This window comes from Mytilus edulis, chromosome 7 (assembly GCF_963676685.1).
Source record: "Mytilus edulis chromosome 7, xbMytEdul2.2, whole genome shotgun sequence".
In the NCBI taxonomy this organism is placed as follows: domain Eukaryota; kingdom Metazoa; phylum Mollusca; class Bivalvia; order Mytilida; family Mytilidae; genus Mytilus; species Mytilus edulis.
Genome location: NC_092350.1, coordinates 64,491,847 through 64,516,334, shown reverse-complemented (window position 1 = coordinate 64,516,334; position 24,488 = coordinate 64,491,847). Strand labels below are relative to the sequence as shown.

Here is a 24,488-nt window from a genome sequence, read left to right as displayed (position 1 = left end):
TACAATTGTCGGTTTGAATAATTTATTTCTGCGTGTTATCACAAAACTAACTCATTACTTCGCATGCAATCTGTTGAGATAATAAGAATTTTGCTAATATATATAAGTAGATGTGGTATGAATGCAAGCGAGACAACTCTCCATACAAGTCACAATTTGTCAAAGTTAAAAAGTAAACCATTACAGGTCAAAGTACGGTCTTCATCACGGAGCCTTGACTCACACCGAACAGCAAGCTACACAGTGATCACTAGTGTAAAACCAATCAAAAAGGAAAAACAATGGTCTAATCTATATCAAAACGAGAAATACGTAAGAACCACATCAACAAACGACAAACACTGAACATAGAATAAGAACAGGTGCAAACATTAAAATACGCACCAACCTTCACCCTAAACTGAAACAATAGTGCTACATCATAACATGGAAAAAAATACAATAAAATATCACCTGGAATGGCTTAACTCAATCAAAAGACATATTTAAACAATCAAGTGAAAAGTAAAATAAAAAAATACTGAACTTAGAGGAAAATCAATTCGAAAAGTCCATAATCACATGGCAAAATCAAATAACATACACTGAATAAATATACTAATATTTGATATATGACATAATATAATTACAAAATTTATAAAATAAGGGAGAAGATTTTCTGATGTTAAAAGACAGAAAGAAGAAAATAAATAAGTATTACAATGGAGGAGGTCAAGCGAAGGCTTGAGTAGTTTTGTATTGGTCATACAATATGTGGTAATTTTTATGACAATGTGAAACCGTTGGCTACGAATCAGGCTGCATTTATTCATAAAATATGACACAATAGTTTTTAACCTCTAATTAAAAACCGAACAAAATGTAACAAACAAAGCAAGTTAAATTGACTCTTAAAATGTAAACGTCGTTAACTTAAAAACTCACTCCTGCATTAGATACCGGAGTCTGATTGTAGAGTAGCATGAAATTACTGGAAGACAGTAGAAGCTTAACTGTTATATATTTATTTGTTAAGTATAATCATACGTGTAGTAACAAAATAGCACTACACATATCTGTACGAAGTGTTTGCTAAAATATTGATTATGGTTTTCATTTTAACACTTGCAAGGTCACGGGGAATAGAGATAAGATCACGTGTTTTCTTTCGACCGGTACGTACATTGTACACCTTTGCAAAGTAAAACGTTCAGTTGGGATGTATAACAAATATGCAGCTACGTCCGGTTAGAAATGGGATGTTAAATTCGCGATTCCTCCTGTAGCGAGAGTTGCCCGTTCTCTGCAATTTGATGACTCTTTTAAAAACTCATTGGGGTGTCAGTAGATTGTCTGTTGCGTGCTCTTTATGTCAATCTCTGTCTAATATATGTGTGGCAGTTAGTATTATTATTTCATTATTAGCTTCCTTTGGTTAAACTCCATATTTTAATTGTTAAATGATTTACATGAAGCTTAATATTAAGTATTTATAGTTAAATTTCATAGCTTTTGCTATTTGAATACATTGGTTAAATATATTTATTTATATTTTAAATTTTAAAGTATAATATTTGCATCGTCGCAAAATCTTTGGTTACTTTCTGTGAGAACATATATGTTTTATAGAAATAGTTGTATATTCACATTTGGCATTCTCTGATGACGGACATTTAGTCCAAGTTCAACCACTCTTTACATTTGTGCATCATAATCTGCTACATGCCTTCTTAGTACGGCTTCACGTCATTATAATTTTATATATGCTAATATATTCTAATTAGATTTAACTGACGATTACTATCCCTAAAAGAATACAGTAATAGAAATAAACAAACACAAATTAAATACTTAGATATAAAGCCAGCATAGTTGTTGGTATGTCAAATTTTACTTTTTCAACATATTAAAATAATTAAGTTGCTTGCAATGCGCATTGTCCTAATATATACAGATACATGTATATTTTACATCTTTTTTAATTCATTCATATTAATAAATATACAGTCACTTAATATTTGTGTTTGCACTGGTTGTTTTGTAGAACGAGTATAAATAACTAACATATATTGACTATATTATTATATGTTGACATAATTATGTGTCATTTAAAAATAAAGTTATCTAAATTTAGCACAATTTGACGTGATCGTTATGCACCAAAGATATCGGAAAATAGTTAGAAGTATAAATCAGTTGAATATTTAAATGTGTACCTGGAATAGGGTACGTACTGTTTCGTGTGAACAGCTAAAGACTTGATTGACGAAAAGTATGTCATGCAAATCTACATGTATATAACATGTATAACAGGTAAGACAATGATTTACTGAATACATTTTTGTAACTTGATAATAGTTTTGAAATAAGAAAATAGATCGAAAGAAATATAAATAGTGTTAGGTGTATCATGGAAGTATTAATTTTATATTGACAATATAATATTTCCATGGGTGTATCTATAAATATTAAGAAATATCAATGAAACAAAAACAAGGAAATACATTTCTTGAACCAAAACAATAGAGTGACACACACCATGTACATCTAAACGTCAATATATTGTTTTATATTTTATTTTGGTTCTCCATTGTTTATTTAAACTTGTATTGACACTTATGACAAAACTTCAAATTGATATTGTTAACTTATGAACTTTATATAACTCATATTTTATAGTCGACAGCTTAATTACGAGTAATCTTGAATGATTGCTTGAAACTGAACGAACAAGGAACAAATGATACACGTTGATCATCTATTCTCGTGTACAACGAATGATCATATTGGATAACAGCTAGGTTTTGAAATCTTTTGGTAAAGCCATACAGAATCCTTGGAGTTGTGCCGTTTCGATAATGAAGCCTTCGCGTTAGTGAGATTTCTTTTTTTAAAGTGTGTGGGGTTAATACACGAGGGTGACGGATAGTCATGACAGTAACTTTACATGATATTTTACACAATTAAATTTTTAATGTTACGATTTCCTCATCTACTTAGTATACATCGTTTAATATACGGCAAACAAATGCATATACTTTTTGGAACGTCACTTTCCGGAATATATATCCGGTGTCATTTAAGTTAATTGACTAAAACATTCGTTCCTGTGTATACGTGCAATATTACATGTATTTAACGAGGCCCGATCTAGAACGCGTTTTTGAATATTGCGCAACTCAGGGATTTTTCGGTAGTTGGTTTAACGGTTATAACATAACACATTAAATAAATATAAACAATACCTTTTCTGATTATTTTAGGAACTAAAATGATAAAATAAATCAATTTTTGATCGTAGTTTATATTTTATTTAAATTTATACTGTTATTATTGTTTACGACATAGTTTCGCGCCATTTACGGCAATGTAAACAATATCAGACGACATGCCTAGCAGAAAGAAGAACGGTCGGTTTTTGAAAAACTGTCAGGCAGAGACTTACAACAACAGATTAGACAACATATCTAGACCCGATTTATCCACAACTGATTTTGATACACCATCTACACTCGATTTTGATACTACTTTTACACCCGATTTTGATACTACTTTTACGCCCGATTTTGATACATCTTTTACACCATGTACACCAGGTTCTTTCCAACATGATCACACGTATCAATCCTCTGCATCGTTTGATGAGATCAATGAGTTCTATTTTTCTGGAAAATTAAAGCCAATAGGTTATACCAGACATGTGATTGACATTCAAACCTTTTTTGATAATATGAGATGTTCCAGATGTGACATTACATTGAAGTTAAAAGATGGAATTGGAATTTTGCCTGCTGGTTTATGTGGTCACCTGATTGTTCGTTGTTATAACTGTAATGACTTTGTACGTGTTGCCATGGGCAAAACCCACAATGCATCCCATGGGCCAAGGATATTTGATGTCAACACCAAACTTGCAACTGGTAAGTGCAAAAATAAAATCTGCACACCCTGTATATTTATACTTTATATTCACATGTAGCATGTTTACCTAGTACCAATTCCTGGACTGCAAATAATTATGATGTCTTGCGAGTGCTGCCTTGTAGTCGCATTAGCCTACTCTTTTTCGAAATCTACAAGGGTGTCTTTAACGTGCAAGAGGAATCCATGACAAGTCGCCCCACTCCTAATCGCCCCACTTTAAAAAAAAAACCGCCCCAACCTGGATTACCAAATCGGCCCACTTTTTAAAAAATCGCCCCACTTGTGAAATGTGTTAAATCCCGTTAATATTACTCCTGAAAACTTGCCCCACTGAATGGAAAACGATAAAATCTAGATTAATATATTATTAACCAGGATGAATTTAGTAAAGCCAACTCGCCCCACTTATGGAAAAAGATGTTATCCCGTTGTATATAAGTTAAATTCTGTGAATATTACTCCTGCGAACTCGCCCCACTATGGAAAACGATAATATCTAGATTAATATATTATTAACCAGGATGAATGTAGTAATGCCAACTCGCCCCACTTATGGAAAAAGATGTTATTCCGTGAATATTACTCCTGCCAACTCGCCCCACTTAAAAGAAAATGATAATATTTAATCTAGATTTATATTATATTTAATATTATTAACCAGGATGCCAACTCGCCCCACTTGTAGAAAAAGATGTTATCCCATTGTATATAAGTTAAATTCCATGAATATTACTCCTGCCAACTCGCCCCACTTGTAGAAAAAGATGTTATCCCATTGTATATAAGTTAAATTCCGTGAATATTACTCCTGCCAACTCGCCCCACTTGTAGAAAAAGATGTTATCCCATTGTATATAAGTTAAATTCCATGAATATTACTCCTGCCAACTCGCCCCACTTATGGAAAAAGATGCTATCCCATTGAAAACCTTATAGAAACTTCTTATATTATTCCCTTTTTTTAATATAGCAGTAAGAAGTGAGTATTAATATTTCCACTTATGAATAGTACAAGTATGAATAGAGTTAAAATAAATATTTAACATGATTAAACCAATTTCACATGTGGGACGATTTTTTAAAAAGTGGGGCGATTTGGTAATCCAGGTTGGGGCATTTTTTTTTAAAGTGGGGCGAGTTGGTGAAAAAGTGGGGCGATTAGGTGTGGGGCGACTTGCCAGTGGGGCGACTTGTCCTGCTTCCGTGCAAGAGATATGACTCTCTCTTAACACGGGTCAGCCAATTTTCGTCCCCTTCCAACGGACTATCATCGTTACTTTAGTTTATTGCTTTTGGTTGGTTTTTTTTCTGTCGGGCAAGAATGTAAAAAATACAAAATCAAATTTACAGAACCAAAATCTTACATCATCCAGTGAAAAGGTACTTTACACAGTAGAATAAAATGCTTCATTGAGCGCTTATCAAACCCTGACAATTGGGGCAATATTGGACACAATATTCCAGCTTGATACTGTCTGAATTGGGATTGTGATTAAATTTGTTGACATAATTATGATATAGCTTTCAGGGCCTTTTGAAGCTACATGTAACTATGCTGAATGGGCTTTGGCTCACTGTTGAAGGCTGTACAGTGACCTTTAGTTGTAAAAACTGTCTTGTGAACAGTTGTCTCATTGGCAATCATACCACATCTTCTTTTTTATATTCTGTACATGTACATTTTAAATTTATTCTGTACTATGCACCAAATACTCAGACTATTGCCCTGATCTTTTTTATGGAACTCTGGTTGTGGCAAACCAACATTTTTTTCAATGTGGCCCCACATCAAGGATATGATATAGACCCAGAAAGAAGTCTGTAAAATGTATAAATTTTGAGCAATAACTATTAAGAAGTCATATTTTTTATTGATTTAATAAAATCTACCAACCCAACACGCATCGTTTTATAAGTTGTATTTCGTCACATTTCATTATCTTATGACACAAAAAAAATACATTGCATCCTGGACTCATCAAAATCTTTTGGGACTGTCACTCACCATTTCTAAAAGTGATGAGTCCCAGGACTCACCATGAAAAATTCCTAGTGAGAACCCTGACTCTTATAACAAAACCTTTAACATCATGTGCCGCAATGTGGATATATCCAAAATCAGTGAAAATTTTGTGTCAGAATGAGGCCACACTTAGAAATATTTTGGTTTGCCAAAACCCTTAGTACCCAATCTATGCATCGAGAAAGTGGGTATATTTGTTGCTACAATGTAGGTAGGCTATTTCTTTTTCTTTTGGCTATGAGAAATTTAAGTATCAATGTTTATAAATCTTCATGTCTATCTGAATAAAAATAAATATTTTCACATTAGGACAATAAAAGATTTTTAAGTAGGTAGTATTTTCAAGGAAGGTACATGTAGCATTAGGGCAAACAAACCTATTCTTTTTTTAGGGTCTGATATAGTCTCCTTGTTCTATATATAGAAAACTGTTTAACCAGACTTTTTATATTTATATTATTTGTGTATTGAAATCATTAAATACTTTTGTTTCTTTTAAAAAAAAATAGCAATTAATTTGACAGATCAGTTGTCCAGATATATACTGATCATTAAATTGCTAATTGTTAATGAAAAAAACACCACATAAAAATTAAATTGTCTATCAGCTCAAGGCAAGATTTTAAGTAAACATATAAATTAGTAAAAAGGGCTAAGTTAGCTTTTCTCATCACTTTGCGTCCATCATGGTTTTTACAAAAATCTTCTCCTCTGAAACTATACTAAGAAAAATTTAACCAAACTTGTCGACAGTCATCATGATCATTGCGTTTATCATTATGGTATCTTGTTAAAAAGATGTGTCCCATGACCCTCCCCCCCCCCCCCCCCCCATGAATCAAGATGGCAGCCATGGCTAAAAATTCATAGGGTAAAATGCAGTATTTTTTTGTTCATTACATGTAGGTCATGTTTTATCTGCCCTTTAATTTTCAGACCATTCGGGCAACTTGTTGTTGGGCTGCTGCCCCGGAATTAGTAATTTTAGGAAAATTTTGCAGCCTTTGGTTATTATCTTTTGATGTCTCGAAATATCAATGTTATCTGTACAAGACTTACAACATGTAGAAGCAGATAGAAAGCGAGGCTGTGGCGAGAAAAAGTTTTTTTCCAGCCAAGTACAAATAAAATTTATATTTCGAAACAAGGTATGCTGTTTCACTATAAACTGCAACTCTTATAACTGATCTAATTGATGTATTTAGAGTAGAAACTATCATTTCTTACTTATAAGCCAAAGGCGTAAAATTTCCGCCAACCTGTATATTTTATTGACGTCATCAATTAAACTGTACAGAAAACCATTGTCTACGTCATATACAAGGGGATATATACATATACGATCACTGACTGTTTATCACAGATGAATTATAGTCGATGCAATTTGACTGCTCATATAGCACAGCTGCAGTATGTCACCTTATATTAGTACTGTTGTTCAAATTTTTAGTTTTAAAATATATATATGTTAGATATAGGAAGATGTGGTGTGAGTGCCAATGAGACAACTCTCCATTCAAATAACAATTTATAAAAGTAAACCATTATAGGTCAATGTACGGCCTTCAACTTGGAGCCAACGGTCTAATCTATATAAAAATGAGTAACGAGAAACATGTATAAATTACATAAACACATGATAACTACTGTACATCAGATTCCTATATGTACATAAATGTATTGACACATACAAATACTGCAATTTTTTAAATGAAAATTAATATTTCAGGTATGTACCACAGTGGAATAGGACCAATACAGCTTAATAATTTATTTACATCACTAAATTTGCCAAATGTCAGTGAAAGCCTGATAAGAAGACGTTGTGAAGAGGTTGGGCCTATTCTTGAAAATATAGCACAACAGTCCGTAGACAATGCTTTGTTTGAGGAGGGATTGCTAACAAAAACTTGTGAGTAAATCAATGATGACTCTTTAATGACAGATTTGTGTAAGCCTGATATTTTCTAGTATTGAATATCAATCTACAAAGGATTGAACCACTCTACACATGTCATGAATATTAATGTGAATGTGATTTGTTGTGTGAAAATTAGCACTATTTTGAATGAGCATGAAATGAAGTTTAAATCATAATTAACGCAACATAAGTTTTTATATGTCAGTCTTTAAAGAAAAATAGAACTTTATTCATATGATAAACAAGAGGCTAGCTAGATCTGGCTTTGTTCACATGTAATTTGTCTATTATTTGAGTTTGTTAACTTTCAAAAAACCTGCTATGAAACAATGAACACCAAACTAAGTCTAAATTATCCTTATTTAGTACAAGGTTTGTGTTTTATTTTCTCTTTTGTAAAAAAAACATGGCTGCCATTGCTATAAATAAATCATAGGGGTGAAATGCAGATTTTGGCTTATAACTCTGAAACTAAAGCAATTAGTATATATTTGACATGGGGTCAAGATCTATATTCCCTTAAATTTTCAGGGGAATCAGACATTGCCTGACCTGTTGTAGGGTTGCTGTCCATATGTAGTGCTTTTATCTTTTAACTTGTCAATCATTTTTTCATTTCAGGTAATTTACAAGCCGATAATGACAGTGATGCAATTCATGCCATTGCTAGTGGGTCAGAAACTGCAACAAGCAGTAGTGGAATAGCTTCAACAGATAACACTAATCCTGTGTGTGGCCCTATTAGTGTAACTGGAATAACAGCATCAGCAGACGGAGCTTATCAGAGAAGGGGCTCAGGAAGGTGTTACAATAGTTTGTCTGGTAACTATATCTTTATTATTTACCTATCTTAAGATGGAAGTATTATGATCTGTTTACATGTCATACTAAAACTAAAAAAAAACTTATTTTATTCTTAAAACTAAGAAATATTGAACAGATATATCATTCTTGGAAGCAGGGTTTCCGTTGGCAGCCTCCATTTTTACACATTTTGGAAAAGAAAAAAAAATGTTTGCAATGAAAGATTCGTCGTTTGCAAAAGAATTTGGCTAAAGAAATTATAACAATTGGATTTTATCCATCTTGTTTACCTTTTACGGGTTTCTTGGACAAAATGAATACTTCATCAGACAATATTGATTTATTTGTCACTTAGGGGCCTTTAACAGTTGACTATACTGTATTGGCTTTGCTCATTGTTAAAGGCCGTACAGTGACCTATAATTGTTAATTTCTATGTCATCTTGGGCTCTTGTGGAGAGTTGTCTCATGTGCAATCATACCACATCTTCTTTTTTTTTCTCTTTTGGTTTTTTTCTAAGTAAGGAAAATTGTATGTAAAATATGTTTATGTTTGTTGGCAAAACTAAATTGAAAAAGGCATAGAGGTAAAAAAGAATATTTTCCACCAGCAGAAAAACATATGTGTATAAAAATGAACAGGGTTATAAAAATGAAATAAATTTGAATAAAAATACATTAAAAATACTCCTGGTATCAACTATTTTTATGAAGGGTACAATAATGTGAATAATATATATGAGGAGCTAGATTCCTTTTGACATGAAAGTGGGTGTAACACGTAATTAGTGAAATCCAGTAATTTAAAAAAAATATTCAATGGAAAACTTTTTTTGTAGGAACAGCTTCCATGATTGGGAAAAAAACAGGAAAGGTTGTTGGCTATAGTGCTCGATATAAGAGATGCAGGAAATGTGATGTGGCAAAATTTAAAAAACGGCTACCAACAAAACATAAATGTCGTAAGAATTGGTGTGGCTCAGCCAAATCTATGGAACCAGACATGATTGTGGAAATACTAAAAGACGCCAAAAAGAAAGATACCCCGGTAATAACACTAATAGGAGATGACGATTGCACAGCATTCAATCGGGCAAGATGTGAAGTCGACTCATGTTTGGAAAAGGTCAGTGACATCAATCATGTAAAGAAGAACATATCAAATAGGCTCCACAAAATAAAAGGCAAATATAAAGAACTCTCTGTAAAAACAATTACTGCTCTCATTAAAAGTTTTTCTTTCATGTTAGCCCAAAACAAAGGTGACTCAGACAGAATAAAGAACAGTTTACCATCTGTAGTGCTACACCAGTTTGGTAATCATGATGGATGTGGAGACTGGTGCCAAATGAAAAACAAACCCACAGCAAAGCACAGAAATCTACCATGGGGTGCAGATCTCAAAGATGAAAACTTGAAAAAAGATCTTTTAAAAGTGTTTACAGACCTTGACCCGGGAAAGATGAGCAAACTAGATTCCAGTAATCCTAATGAAAGCTTTAACAACACTGTTCGATCAAAGGCCCCAAAAGACAAGCATTACAGTGAGAGTGGAAGTTTAGCTCACAGATTGTCTGCTGCTGTTTGTCAAAAAAATGAAGGCTACAAATATGTTGCACAGGTACTAATAATTTATTTAAATAAAGTATAAATATAAAAACATTCATCAAATTATTTTTTTAAACAGAATATGGTTTATAAACTTGAAAAACTGTAAAACTGGTTCACTAATTAGGTTAAGTTGAAAGATAAACCATAATCACATGAAACTCATAGATATAAAAAAGAAGATATGGTATGATTGCCAATGAGACAACTCTCCATGAGACAAACTTGACACAGAAATTAACAATTATATATATAGGCGACTATATGGCCTTCAACAATGAGCCAAGCCCATACTGCATAGTCAGCTATAAAAGGCACGAAATGACAATGTAAAACAATTCAGACCAAACTAACCGCCTTATTTTTATAAAAGAAATAGAACAAAAAACAAATTTGTAACACTAACACATAAACAAACAACAACCACAGAATTACAGGTTCCTTACTTGAGACAGGCACATACATAGAAAAAAATATATCAAAAAGAATAATATAAATGTTGTTTAGGATGGTAGCTTTGTGAAATGTTATCATACACAATGTAAGACACAGCTCCCAAGTTCTTGTGTGTTTTTTTAGGTCCATGAAGAGCTTGGTCTTAGTCCTGGAATTGCCACAACAGTAACAGCTGCAATAAGAGACAAGGATGTTAACAGGAAAAGGACTGTAGCAAAGACTAAGGAATTTAAGGTTTGATTTAAAAGCATTTCAGAATTTTCATTCGAACACAATCTTTATACATTAAATGACTTTTAAGGAGATTGATAAATTCTAAACATAGTTTTATGCAGCCTTTTGAAATTTCTTATTTTCATGATAAAAAAATTAAAAATCCCTGTTTAGTGGGAGTTACATCCCTTTGATCATATGATAGAAAGTTTTAAATGAAAAAAAATCCTCTAAATTGTTGGTTTTTTTTTAAATTTTATATAAAGTATTATCCTATTGTATCATTATAACTATGTGAATAAACATTAAATTTGTCATGCTTTAGAGTGTGTAGACTTTATTTTACAGTTACAACGTTTAAAACTTAAAAGTCAGAGATCTTCAGAAACAAGAAGTCATGAAATCAGGGAAGGGGACACTTACTGCTCAAATGTCATTGGTATGTATAAATTTTATCTGTACGTTTTCAATAAGAATTTAAAAAAACAATAATTGTTCCTACAACATGCTATCAAAGCACTACCCATATATAAAATATATTTCAAAATATTTGATATAAAATTATAGTTATATTAATTTGGGATTTACTATTTTCTAACAAAGAAAGATAATTTTTGTTAGAGTTTTTTGACAACATAGATGTTTGGGGAATATGATTGAACTTTCATGATGAACAACCTTTTAATATAATTTTGACAATGAAAGAACATGACTAATTTCCATTAATGAAATTGCCCTGCTAACACTATTGGTAAATTATTTATAATACTGTTACTCTCTTTTGTGGTTTCTATTTCATATAACTTATATTATGTTTTTTTTTCAAATATCCAAATATACAATTTTCAAATATACAATTATCCAATATATAACAATATCAAAATAAGAAAGAAATTTGAAATCAAAATGTATTTTGAAGATTTAACAAAAAAAAAGTGTTTCCATTACTTTTTCATATGACAGTGGATTACAACACAAAAACCGAAACAGTGTTATTACATCCCTTCTTTCTAATTTTATACATTATATTGAATTTTTCCAGATAGGTCTTCTTACAAGATATAATTTGACCTCAATTGTATATTTTAGCTGATGCAGAAGAACCTGATTTGACAGTTATTCCAGGACCATCAGAGGACAACTGTGAACATATTGAGAAAGTTGTCGTTTTTTATGATTTAGAGACCACAGGACTAAGTATGATATAAATATGAATTGGAAATAGGAAAGCATCAAGTTTATTTGTACAAGCTTTAGGAGTAAGGGAATATGCCAGACTTGCCAAACAATTTCACCTATCAGCCAAGTATTCACAATAAAGGGCTGCGCTTGAGCACATGATACGCCCGTTGCTCTTTTAACTTGTTTTTTATGCTTTAAATGAATTTATATGATCAACTAGAAATATATATACAAATCAAAAGGGATGTTACATTAAAAGTTTCATAAAATCCCCCTTTTTTATGTATAAAAATTCATTACTTAAGAAAAACGTAAAATCTAAAATTTAAAAAAATGGAAAGGGAGCTTATGTCAATAGATATAAACAATTTATCAAAGTTGCATAAAATTTTGTGAAAGTGTTAGTTATTGTCCCAAAATTGGAAAATCCCCCCTTTTTAAGCATAAAAATTCATAACACGGAAATGTAAAATCTGAAATTTATAAAAATTGAAAGGGAGCTTACATCAATAGATATAAACAATTCACCAAAGTTTCATGGACATTGGTGAAAGCCTTTTTGAGTTATTGTCCGAAGTGTTGAAAATCCCCCTTTTTTTTATGAATAAAGCCCCATAAATCCAAAACTTAAAATCTGAAATTTATAAAAATTGAAAGGGATCTTACATCAATAGATATAAACAATTCACCAAAGTTTCATGGACATTGGTGAAAGCCTTTTTGAGTTATTGTCGGAAGTGTTGAAAATCCCCCTTTTTTTATGAATAAAGCCCCATAAATCCAAAACTTAAAATCTGAAATTTATAAAAATTGAAAGGGAGCTTACATCAATAGATATAAACAATTCACCAAAGTTTCATGGACATTAATGAAAGCCTTTTTGAGTTATTGTCCGAAGTGTTGAAAATCCCCCCTTTTTTATGAATAAAGCCCCATAAATCCAAAACTTAAAATCTGAAATTAAAAAAAAACGAAAGGGAGCTTACGTCAATAGATATAAACAATTCACTGAAGTTTCATGAAAATTGGTAAAAGTGTTTTTGAGTTATTGTCCGAAGTGTGGACGACGGACGGACGGACAACGGTATACCATAATACGTCCCGTCTAAAAGACGATGGGCGTATAAAAACTTGATATTTTCTGACAATATTATATACTTATTGACTGACAGGCTATAAGGACAAATCATTGAATGGATAAAGAGTGGAAGCATAGTTAAACTTGCTATTGTTTGAAAAAGCCAGTCAATAACTATTTTTTTATAAAGAAAACCATGGCATCAGATTGATGTATTATCAGACTATGATGTCACTTTTATCCAAAGACAAAAGTTCAGGAAATGGTTAAAAACTATTTGCTGGTTAAGTCTTTTTTACTATTAGGTAAATAGTCAAGAGAAAATTTTCTAAAAAAAAAGCTTGTGTTCGTTTATAGTTCTATTGTAAAAAAAACACACTGTCGTATAACAATGGTATTTTATTCGGAAAAAAGTTCTAGACAATCAGGAATTCATTAGTTGAGCCAAATAATGTCCTTCCACCTTTTTAATCTGCAACTTTTTAGAATGCCTCATCAAGGAAATGTTATGAAACTTACACAAAATTTAAGTCATAGATGCACATTTATTGGAAAATATAAAGAAAAATAATCCTGGTCTAAGAAATTCCAAGGGAGATAATTGATATAATTTAGTTAATCAAATGTGGGATGTGGAGGTATCCTTTAGTAAGTTGAGTCATATTCCTATGCAATACTCTCAGACTGCTAAGTACTATCCATACTGATCTGTGTCCACTATTGTTACTCTTGGTTTAATTATACAAAAGAAATTTGCAATTGAACTTTTACCATGACAATCATTCAATCTACTTATTTTCATCAATTTATTAAGTTATTTTCTTTTTTATATAGGTAGACAAAGTTCAATTACACAAATCTCTGCAGTTTGTGAAGAACAGGAATTTAACAGATACGCAACTCCTACTCAAGAAATTTCAGAAGATGCATGTAGAGTGACAGGATTAAAGTTTAATACAGCGACAAATGAGCTCCTTTACAACGATGAACCAGTTTCACATAAACACCCACAGCAAGTTCTTTTAGATTTCATACAGTTTTTAATGTCACTTTGTGCCAGTGACAAACACATTGTGCTTGCTGCTCATAACAATAGGCGATTTGACAGTATCATACTATTTAATCAATTAAAATTTTATAAATTATGGAATCATTTTTCAAGATATATTGTTGGATTCTGTGATACTTTACCTTTTTTCAAAATGTTGTATCCAGAATTTGAAAATTACAAGCAAGAGTATATTGCTCAGAAACTGTTGAATGAAGCTTATTCCGCTCACAACGCTTTAGATGATTGTAGAATGCTTATGTCTCTTGTAAAAAAGACGGAGAAAATTGATGTTCTCCTATCTGACTATTTTTACAGCAGTCACCAAGTTACATTTCAGGGTGTGCAACCGAATAAAGAGTCATTAGAACACTTGTTAAGAAATAAGGTCCTCTCTAGAACAATTTTCAAGAAACTTGAAGATTCAACATTGACTTACAATCATCTGAAAATTTCTTATCATAGAGATGGATTTGATGGTCTATTTTATTTGTTGAGTGAAAAGACAGGCAGTGGAAAGGCCAGAATTAGTAACAATCGTCGAGTGATCCAAAAGATAGCTGACTTTTTTTCTAATGAAGAATGATGTTATTACTGTATACAGTGACTATACACATGAACATGTATTGATAAATAGGGCAGCATTTAATATTTATACATGCGCTTTAAACAAAATAGGGGTTTACTGTTCTACCTCTGTCTGTGCCATAAATATATTTTGTTTAATTTTTTGAGGAACTTGAAGACGAGGATTTCTGATATTTTATTTCAGGGTTTATAAGTAAGCTTTAACCTGTGATGCATTTTAAGATTCCCCACTCAACAACTTCCTGTTTAACAAAATTAGTATGATTTTACACATTATAGCCAAGTTGATATTTTTTTTGTCACATTTTTCTCAGAAACTACTATATAAGTCAGCAATACCATGTGATTCTTTTTCAGATTCATCAATCAACAACATCCCATTTATCTTACACTTGTATCATTTCACACATGATAGCAATGTGGAAAATTTTAGTTACATTTTTCCCAGGAACAATTTCAATTTACCAAGATTTCTGAAATTTCAACATCTTTCTGTTTTATAAGGAAATATTCAGGTGGGGGTATCATTTTACCTGCATCACGGTATGTAATTCTGTCTGTCTATTAATCTTTCGACAATGATTTCTTCGCTTCTATGAGAGGGAATGATTTTATATGAAGCCCAGAGCTTGATCATGGAGAGTTGTAAGCATTTTTTTTATCTGGTATGCAGCCAAATTAATTACTCAGTTTAAAGTATGACTGCTGAATGTACAAGGAAATTATTTTTGTAAAGTTTTCTTGGCTTTTATGAAAGGGGATGATTTTATATTTGGCCCAAAGCTTGAAAATATTGAGTTGTAACGATTAAGCAGTTTTTAGATCTGAATTCAGCCACTTTGTGTTTGCTGATAGTTTGAAATGTAACTACTCATTGTACAAGGTAAAAGTTTGTCTTCAAAATTGTCTAAGCTTCTATGAAAGGGAATAATTTCATATTTGGTCCAGAATAGACTCCAGATCTTAACATGTTGAGTGCAATAATTAGATCTTCAGTACAGGAACTTCCTGTAAGAGGGTAGTTTGAAATTTTACTACCAATTGTATTTGTGTATAAGGAAAATTTGTGAACAAAATTTTCTTGGCTTCTCTACAAGACAATCATTTTATATTTGTTAACCTTTTGTAAATTTGTGTAATACTAATGGATATCTTGGATAAACCAGTAGGAAAACTTGAATCACATTTTCCTGAGTGACCATCTGTTCAGTTTATATTGATAAGGTATGCTTGGAAGATGGGTACGTCAATAAACGCCTTTGCCAAAACTGCTTCCCTAATATAGTCATGCGCAGTACACATGAAAAGAATTTGAGGTCTGAAGAAAGATAAAATTTGGAAAACAAATATTAAAAATGTATCAATTAATAATTATCAGAATTTAGCACATTTTTTTAGAACGTGGTTGCTTTGTAATCTGGTCTCAGACTCACAAATTCAACATAAAAGCCCTCTTTTTTGTTTGTAAGTTTAGGACTCCGTCCAGTAAATAAGTTTAATCCTATAATGTTGCACAAAAATTACAATTTCATTTGATTTCAGTTATCAACCTTATGTTTTAGGGACTTTAAAAATCTGTTCATAAACATATATAGTTACCTTGTTTCCATTGTTGAATTTATGTTATTTGTTATATTGTTAATATTGAAATTATTAAATACTCAATCAGTAAGAGATTGTTTTTTTTATTATGTTTATCTGGCCTAGAAACCAAAGAATAGATCAGGGAGTGTTAGTTCTGTCTGTAGTAATGAACATTGTTGAAACAAATGCATGAAGTCATCACCAAGTCTCCCGGGTGCAGTAGATATAAACAAATAAGAAGATGTGGTATGATTACGAATGAAACCGATTCAGCTATAAAGGCTCACAATATGATCTGCACTGAATGACATTGGAATTGACTACTGACAGTCTGCTCCATATTGCCTCAAAAACATTTTAAAAAAACAGTTGAATACAATGGCTCAGCAAAATTTCAAGATAAATGATATGACAGAAAAAAAAAGACTCGTCATTCCAAGAGAGGAGTTCACACGGCCTTAAAAGTACCCAAGCCTTCAGACTATAAAGACCAGCTTTTAATGATTTCAACAGGATTCTGTATGAGATATCTGTTTTTATAGTTGAACCCTCACAAGTTTATATATATACGTCTACTAAAAGTAGGGGATTATAGTGTAAAGATCTCTGTGTCCGACAGTCCATTGGTACAAAGTCTGGTTGAACTGCAGGTAGAAGTTATTTTATTTTACCATAAAGGATTGTGCTATGATATCATTATGAAAACTTTATATAAACCTATAGGCATCAGAGTATAAATAATATCATTTTGGTATTTAACCCTTCTAATCAACTTCACGGTTCATTGATTATGTAAAAAAGGTATTGCATTACATTTTATTTTTTTAGATATTCAATTTGTGTTTTGAGATGTTCCCCATTAAGATTTTTAACCAATATTTCCATTTGCAAGTCTTAACTAGGAATCTACTTTATTCAAATAAAGTGCAATTCAATTCCTATTGATATTTTCTATTTGTAAAATAAATAAAAAAAAGTTTTGAGACTCTCCCTTCAAAAATGTCAAACCCAATAAACCAAGTTTTTTTTATTTCTTTCAACTCAAATGCATTCTTTTATGTATGTATTATAAGTTTGTTTTATTTACATTTACATATTTCTTTTCAATTATTTTTGATTATTAGATTTTTGCTTGTGAAGATATGATAATAAATGACTTGAAATTTTGCACCCCCCCCCCCCTTCCACCCCCCTCCTTGTGAAATTTTACCTTTTAAGTATGTTTTTTTAATTAATAATTACAGTTTTGTTGATCCAGGATAACAAAGAGACAACTTATTACATTTTTAAAAATTAATTTTGGATATTTTGAGTGATATCTTGATTTTCTTTTAAAAAAATGGTAAAATGTAGGTTTTGAGAGCCCCCCCTATAAAAATTTTCCCCCGCAACACCTGGTTTTCTGACTTTGAATGGAAAGAGTGATGTTTGATGCATGTCATATGTGAAAAACAAAATTAGTTATTGAACAGTTTTTTTCTAAATTCACTTTTAGTTCATTTCAGGGCAATTTTTACTATATATCCATTATAATATTAGCCCTATTTTAGCATGTCCCTCCCGTTACTACAATAAAGGTAAGGTATATATTTTTTTAGCTTAATCCATTCATTATACATATATAGGAATTGAGGAAAAAATTCAGACATAGTTATTGGTCAGATTTTTCATAATTCTTTTAGATTGGGCCTCGTTAATATTATTTATTTAGTTTTTATTTTTTATATATTTTTTTTTAGGTTGATCTAATGAATACATTATTTGAGAAGAATAGTAATGCATACGGCACAAGATCAGCAGCATGTTAAGTATGTGAACCGTACATGTAAGGTATAAGTGTTTATTTTCAAAGCTAAAGAGTTGAATTTAAAAGAAAAAAGAGTAAATCGATTGGCACTATATCTTTGTTAATCTTATCAAGCGGAGTCAGGAGCGGATCCAGGGGGGTGGGGCGTTTCCAGGGGCTGGAACTCCTTTTTTTTCGGACGATCAATGATCTTGAAAGGAGACATGTAGTTTGATCCCCCCCCACACATACACATACTCACTTTTGTCCTGGAGTTGGACCATCCCTCCTTTTTTTAATTGGCTGGATCCGCCCCTGGTAGTACCGTCGGGGACCGTCATGTATATAGTAAAAAAATATAGTATGTATTGTTTTGTGCCGGACGTATATCGAACCTATAGACTTTGTTTGTTCAGTATACAAAGAAAGAAAAACAAACAACATTTTTGCACCTAAATACATTGTTATAAGCAAGCTGTAAGATATTGAATGAAAATTAAAAAAAACGTATTGTAGATGAGGGACGAAAGATACCAAAGGGACAGTCAAACTCATAAATTTAAAATAAACTGACAACGCCATGGCTAAAAATGAAAAAGACAAACAGACAAACAGACAAACAATAGTACACATGACACAACATAGTTTATGCGAACTCCTTCGGGAAGTGTATCACTTCACGCAATGTTCATCGTAGATATGAATATTTTAAATAATATTTGGTTTGAAGAAAACAATAATGTATCCAATACAAAGTTAAGTACTATATAAGATAATACATTAAAAACAAATGGAATCAAGCAACGAACACGTTGCTTTTTTTCTATTTCAGAAGAGTATGCTACAATTATATTATTGTAGTTTGAGGAAAAAGGGGGCAAAACTCAAAAGAAAACGAAATAAAATAGATGATAATAATAAAAAAAAAAATATGTATAATTGATATTGTTTGAATACGTGGCATGACTAAACAATATTGTGTAAGTGTACCTACTAGTTATAACGTTTTGGAATTCAGTTGTTGCTGTTACGACATTTTGGAAATCATTTTGCATTCATGAATGAATATCTCTGATTCCTTATCCAAATTTGGTAACAGTTATACTGTTTGCCTTTTTCGAGTTAAAAGTATTCAGCATTTTCATTTTTGAATAGTTGTGCCTCCCTACATCTGCTCTTGTATGTTGGGTTCCACTTATACTATATCATGAATAGAGTTGATGATTTTGCATACACGTATATGTATAATGTATATATGTCTGTTTTACTATATATGTTGCATATCGTAGGCATCATCTAATATATATAATGTTTAGTCTACTCTTTATGTTGTTGAAAGAACGTACAAATATACTTTTAGATTTCTTTGTTGACCGTGGTATACGTTTAGTTTAGGATATATTTTTAACTCAATGTGTTGTTGACCGTACGTATATCATTTGTATTCATTGAGTTTTAGACGTTCATTTCATTCTATGTGTTGATCACGATACATATACTGTAAACCAACTTACTTTAGCGTCTTTCGCAAATAGAAAATAAATGCGAAATTAGATCGTCGCGAATATGTTAATCTTGGCTCATACCTTATAAGAATACATCAAGTAAATTAGTAAATCGAGAAATTGAATAGCCGCAAAAAGAAGAAAAGGGGTAAAACGCAAAATTAAGTATCCGCGATAAAAGTTTGTCTCAGTACTCTGTTTTTTAGGGAACGTTTCCATTCTATGTGTTGCTGACCGTATGAATACGCTCCCATGTTAGTTTCTGCTCTATAAGTTGTTGAATTGTGCCACTAAACAGCATATCATTTTATGAAAGCCTTACATTGTATGTACAGTTATTCAATAGTATACTATAGATTATCAGAATTGAATATCGAAATATTGTATATAATATTAAAACACATTGTTTTACATTGACTAGTTGTATCTTATTTGATATATATTATAGTCACAACATAAAAGAAACAAAATCAGGGAAGAAGACTATTGAAGTTTCGGAATCTGCTTTTTTGTCCCCAGATTACGACGAAAATTGCACGAAAAGAGGATTAGCAGTTTTTGTACAGAATTTTGATCAACAATGCGTAGACATAGAAACGTTAAATGGCCAGTGTAACAAACTAGTAGAGCTTCTTGAAAGTTATGAATATTTATTTGAAATTTTCGAAAATGACGGAAAACAAATTCATAAAAATTTGTCACAAGATGATCTATACACCTTGTGTTCTAGTGGTGAGTACGTATATACCAATAGAAATAACTATTGATGTTGCTTTGTTTTGTTCAGAAGTTATTGGGTCATGCATTAACAGAATAGGTAAGACCTTTAAGCTGCACTGACTTGAGACCGGATATACATGTATCATCTGACGGAGAAAATAAGGGTACTGTATTTGACATTAAAAGAGACTTGATTTAAAAATACATTCGAACTTTCTGCTATACAAATATAGGTTGGCATGAAGCGATACGTTATTTGTCGCCTGGTATCCTGCTGCTTTTGTGAGCGATCGGTTACATTCAAATAACTGTTTTAATCACAGTTGAGTGAGTTCAAGTTGGAATCCTCATCGTAATCCGCGATTATGCTGATTCCGACCATTTGGAAATAAAATGCATTTAACGTAAAATGTAAAAATGCAGGATAAAATAACACAAGTACACTGTAGGTCAAAGAAAAGTGTGTTTCTCTGCTTCTTAAGCGCGGACAAGTACATATAAGATTTTCCTACTGTGTACACGTTTCTACTACATTTCTGATACTAACGCGCGTTTAAAATTTCATACAGGATTGAAAAAAAGAAACAACACATTAAGATTATAAAGTACACATTACATGTATGTTCAACCATAGACCAATATTCTAGGACCATTTACTTAGCGTTGTAGTAAATGAGGGTTTTGATGGGGTTAATAACAGTTAACGGTACCAACTTTCCTGCACCAGATGCGCATTTCTACAAAACATGTCTCTTCAGTGATGCTCGCGGCCAAAATATTAAAAATTCAAAGCTTATATAAAAGATAATGAGCTATAATCCAAAAAGTCCAAAAAGTAAAGCCAAATCCTTGAAAAGAAATGATTAAAAGAACAATGCTCTTAAAAATGAAGATTAGAGAATAACGGGCCAAAAAATGATGATGAGAGAAAAAAGGGGTTATTTTTTTTAAAGATTAGAGAAAAAAGGGGTGAAAATTAAATGTTTACAGAATAACAGACCCCCCTCCACACCCTCGTAAATGTTTTTCTATATTGATCTTACTAAATAAAAAGGTGCGTGTAATTTAACTATAGAGCTAAGCATCGTATTCTTTGGATGAACTTATAATATATTAATACTTTAGTAAAACATGTCGAAGAAAACTGTTGCATGATGTAAAAATATGCAGATGTGGGATGATTGTCATTGATGAAAGTCTTCACTAACTATCAAATGACATAAAACTTTACAATTATAGGTAACCGCACGACAATAAACATTGATCAAAAACCTTTACCGCATTTTAAGCTATACATGACCTTAAAATGACAAATGTAAAACAATTCAAAGCAGAAAACCACTAATTGATTGATATACATGTATGGACAATACAATGAACATAAAACAGATATGATATACAACAACAAAGGAGAACCACTGAATAGCACGCTCTTGACTTAAGACACTCATACACTTACATAATATGGTGTTGTTTTGAAGTTACCAACATTCCCCATGCAGTGGTGTGTGCTCGAAATAAAATATCCGCTATTAAAAAATTAAAGATAAAACAACATCAAATAAGTGAAATGAAATAACCCCATAGCTAAAACATGGTTCATGTTTTTAGTAGTTGCTCGAAATATTTGCATTATGCCTTATTTGACAGGTTTCCTATAGAGTTGTTTTTTTCCCTATTTGTGCTGTTTTAGGTTACAATACAACATTAGATTTTATGGGCGCAACATGGTATTCAGAATTAAGAGTATGGCTAATCCTGATTGGTCGATATGTGCTCCCGTTATTTTTTAAAAGGCAGAATAAAAATTATTCCGTAGCCCTTAAGGCACTGAGATGCCTTTTCAACTCTAGGTCAAGACACGTATTTTTAAGGGCAAAATTGATAGGCATGGGAGATAAGTACAAAATACTCTAAAAAAAGCAACGCGAACCTATATTTTTTGGACCAAAGAAAACCTGTCCTAATAACTTCTAGCAAGGTTTCGTTAAAAAAATCTAATTTCTAAAGTCGGTATCTCGAAAAAGGCTACCATTGTCGCCTATGGGAAAATTAATTGTTTATTTCAATCTTTAATGTTATGTATATATATTATTATTTATTTTTTTGAATTCAGTAAGATGCTCTCAACAGCTTATGTTTATATTGTTTCATGTGAATCGAATCAAAATAAAACTCTTTATTTTAAACACACTTTGTATATTTTACAGTTGCTAAGGAAATTGACAACAATGAGTACAGCTATCATTACTGCCTGTTATTTATTATCCTCGGTCATGGTTCACCAGGAATAATTAGGTGCAAGACAGATACAGGAAGCACAGAGTATGCGGAACTTTCAAAGATAATGGAGTTATTTCAGCCTCAGAATTGTGCGGCATTGGCATTAAAACCAAAGGTCTTCATAGTGCAGGTATGGTCTTGAAAAACTTAAGATTATCATAATCTTTTAATTCAAAAATTAATAAACAAAACTAACTTTTAAGAAAAGTTAGCTAATTTCCATCCTAAAGACAAATGTTAGTTGTATTCTGTAAAAGATTTGAAAAAAAATCACCAAGTAATTTCAGATAACAAAATTAATATAAAACAGATAATATAAAGCTGTAAAGTTAATATTAAAAGATAACATACAAGGACTGTTTTCAGATTAAAACATCCATCTGATAGTAAGACATCGTTGAGAGCGTCAGTAATTTTTTACGCCCTGGACATTTTAGTTTTTAGTTCAATGACCATATGTCCTGTGCTCGGTTACTAACAGGTGCTCTTGGAGGGTAAATATATTCTGCTACAAATTTAGCACCTCTCGTCAAGCTTGTGTAAATCACAAAATATAGTGGTGTTGATAATCTGTCTGTGATGCATTGATTTGTTTCACATCTTTAACAATTTTTCAGACAATGGAACCCAAAGATCCGAATCAAGCAGACGCTCTCGGGATGCCCGATGACGCCACAGAGAAAAAACAGCAGAGAATACCACGAGAAAGTGATTTTCTTACGTATACTTCTGACGAACCATGTGAGTGTCGTTCTGAACAATTAGTAATAGATTTAATACAGTACGCTAGTTAATTTATCAAATACATTTATACTTTAAATGCTATAATAAAGTATAAAATCAATATAATTCAAATAGACTAACCACTGCAATGAATCTTAACGTTTTGTAATACCTACATTGTTATTCTTAACAAGTACACATTAACAATTAACAGAACATATCTTGCTTCGGGGATTGTAATAGAGTTTAAGAAACAAGTTATTTACCAGTTACAAAAACAAAAACAGGACACGTTAAGGACCCCTTTTGTTAGAAAGTGTCTCAGTTTAAAGTGATCGTGAAACATATTTGTATTATCTTTTATGATTATATGATTATATAAAACAAATGTGTTTCTTCCTATAATCTAAAAAAAAATATACAAAAATTAAAAATAAACAATAATAATACAGAAGTAAAATGAGCTTCTGTCTGTAGGTTAAACTATGCAGACAGTAAGGTTCATTAATACCTAGTATCAGGTTTGATACATTTAGTATATATTCAATTAGTTGAATGTGAATTCAAAGGTCATAAAGGTTTATTTAAGATGTCTTACTTTATGCATTTTCATAAATTTTGTGTTTCTTGCAGTTTATTTGTCAGACAATAAATTCCTGAAAGCAATAATAAAAACATTAGAGGATGAACAAAATACTTGGATCACACAAAGCAGCCGTGTGAATCCAATACCAGTAACAGAAATCCAGAGTCTTCTGATCAAGTTTAATAGAGAGCTTAAAAAGACAGATTCAAAAGTGGCATACACAACATCATCATTGACTAGGAAAATGTATCTACAAAAGAGAAAGTTTTAATTGTAATCACGAAGGGACTGCTATGTTATCCATTAAATCGACTTCACGAATCATGTATACATATGTAGTATTAAATGTTTTTCGAAATGCTATATTCGGATGATACTATTTATAATTGTCCTATGTCAAGAGCCTACAATCAGTGTGTGTCGTGTATCGAGGGTTCCATATCTGCTGTGTTTTAAAATTGTTTTACATACATTAAG

The 24,488-nt window shown here is 31.6% G+C and overlaps 2 protein-coding genes across 2 annotated transcripts; both read left to right on the top strand.

Moving 5' to 3' along the window:
- The first annotated feature begins 2,117 nt into the window (after positions 1 to 2,117).
- On the top strand, positions 2,118 to 24,374 carry LOC139481983 (caspase-3-like). Its single transcript, XM_071265556.1, has 6 exons — positions 2,118 to 2,292; positions 18,148 to 18,216; positions 20,148 to 20,431; positions 22,630 to 22,832; positions 23,320 to 23,443; positions 24,059 to 24,374. Exons 2-6 carry the CDS (start codon positions 18,185 to 18,187, stop codon positions 24,280 to 24,282), a joined length of 867 nt encoding a protein of 288 aa, XP_071121657.1. The 5' UTR covers positions 2,118 to 2,292; positions 18,148 to 18,184; the 3' UTR covers positions 24,283 to 24,374.
- Positions 3,122 to 16,420, top strand: LOC139481970 (uncharacterized). Its single transcript, XM_071265542.1, has 8 exons — positions 3,122 to 3,899; positions 7,656 to 7,838; positions 8,469 to 8,669; positions 9,491 to 10,272; positions 10,839 to 10,949; positions 11,277 to 11,367; positions 12,018 to 12,125; positions 14,023 to 16,420. The coding sequence occupies exons 1-8, from the start codon at positions 3,368 to 3,370 to the stop codon at positions 14,820 to 14,822; spliced, it is 2,808 nt and encodes a 935-aa protein (XP_071121643.1). The 5' UTR covers positions 3,122 to 3,367; the 3' UTR covers positions 14,823 to 16,420.
- Positions 24,375 to 24,488: the final 114 nt, after the last annotated feature.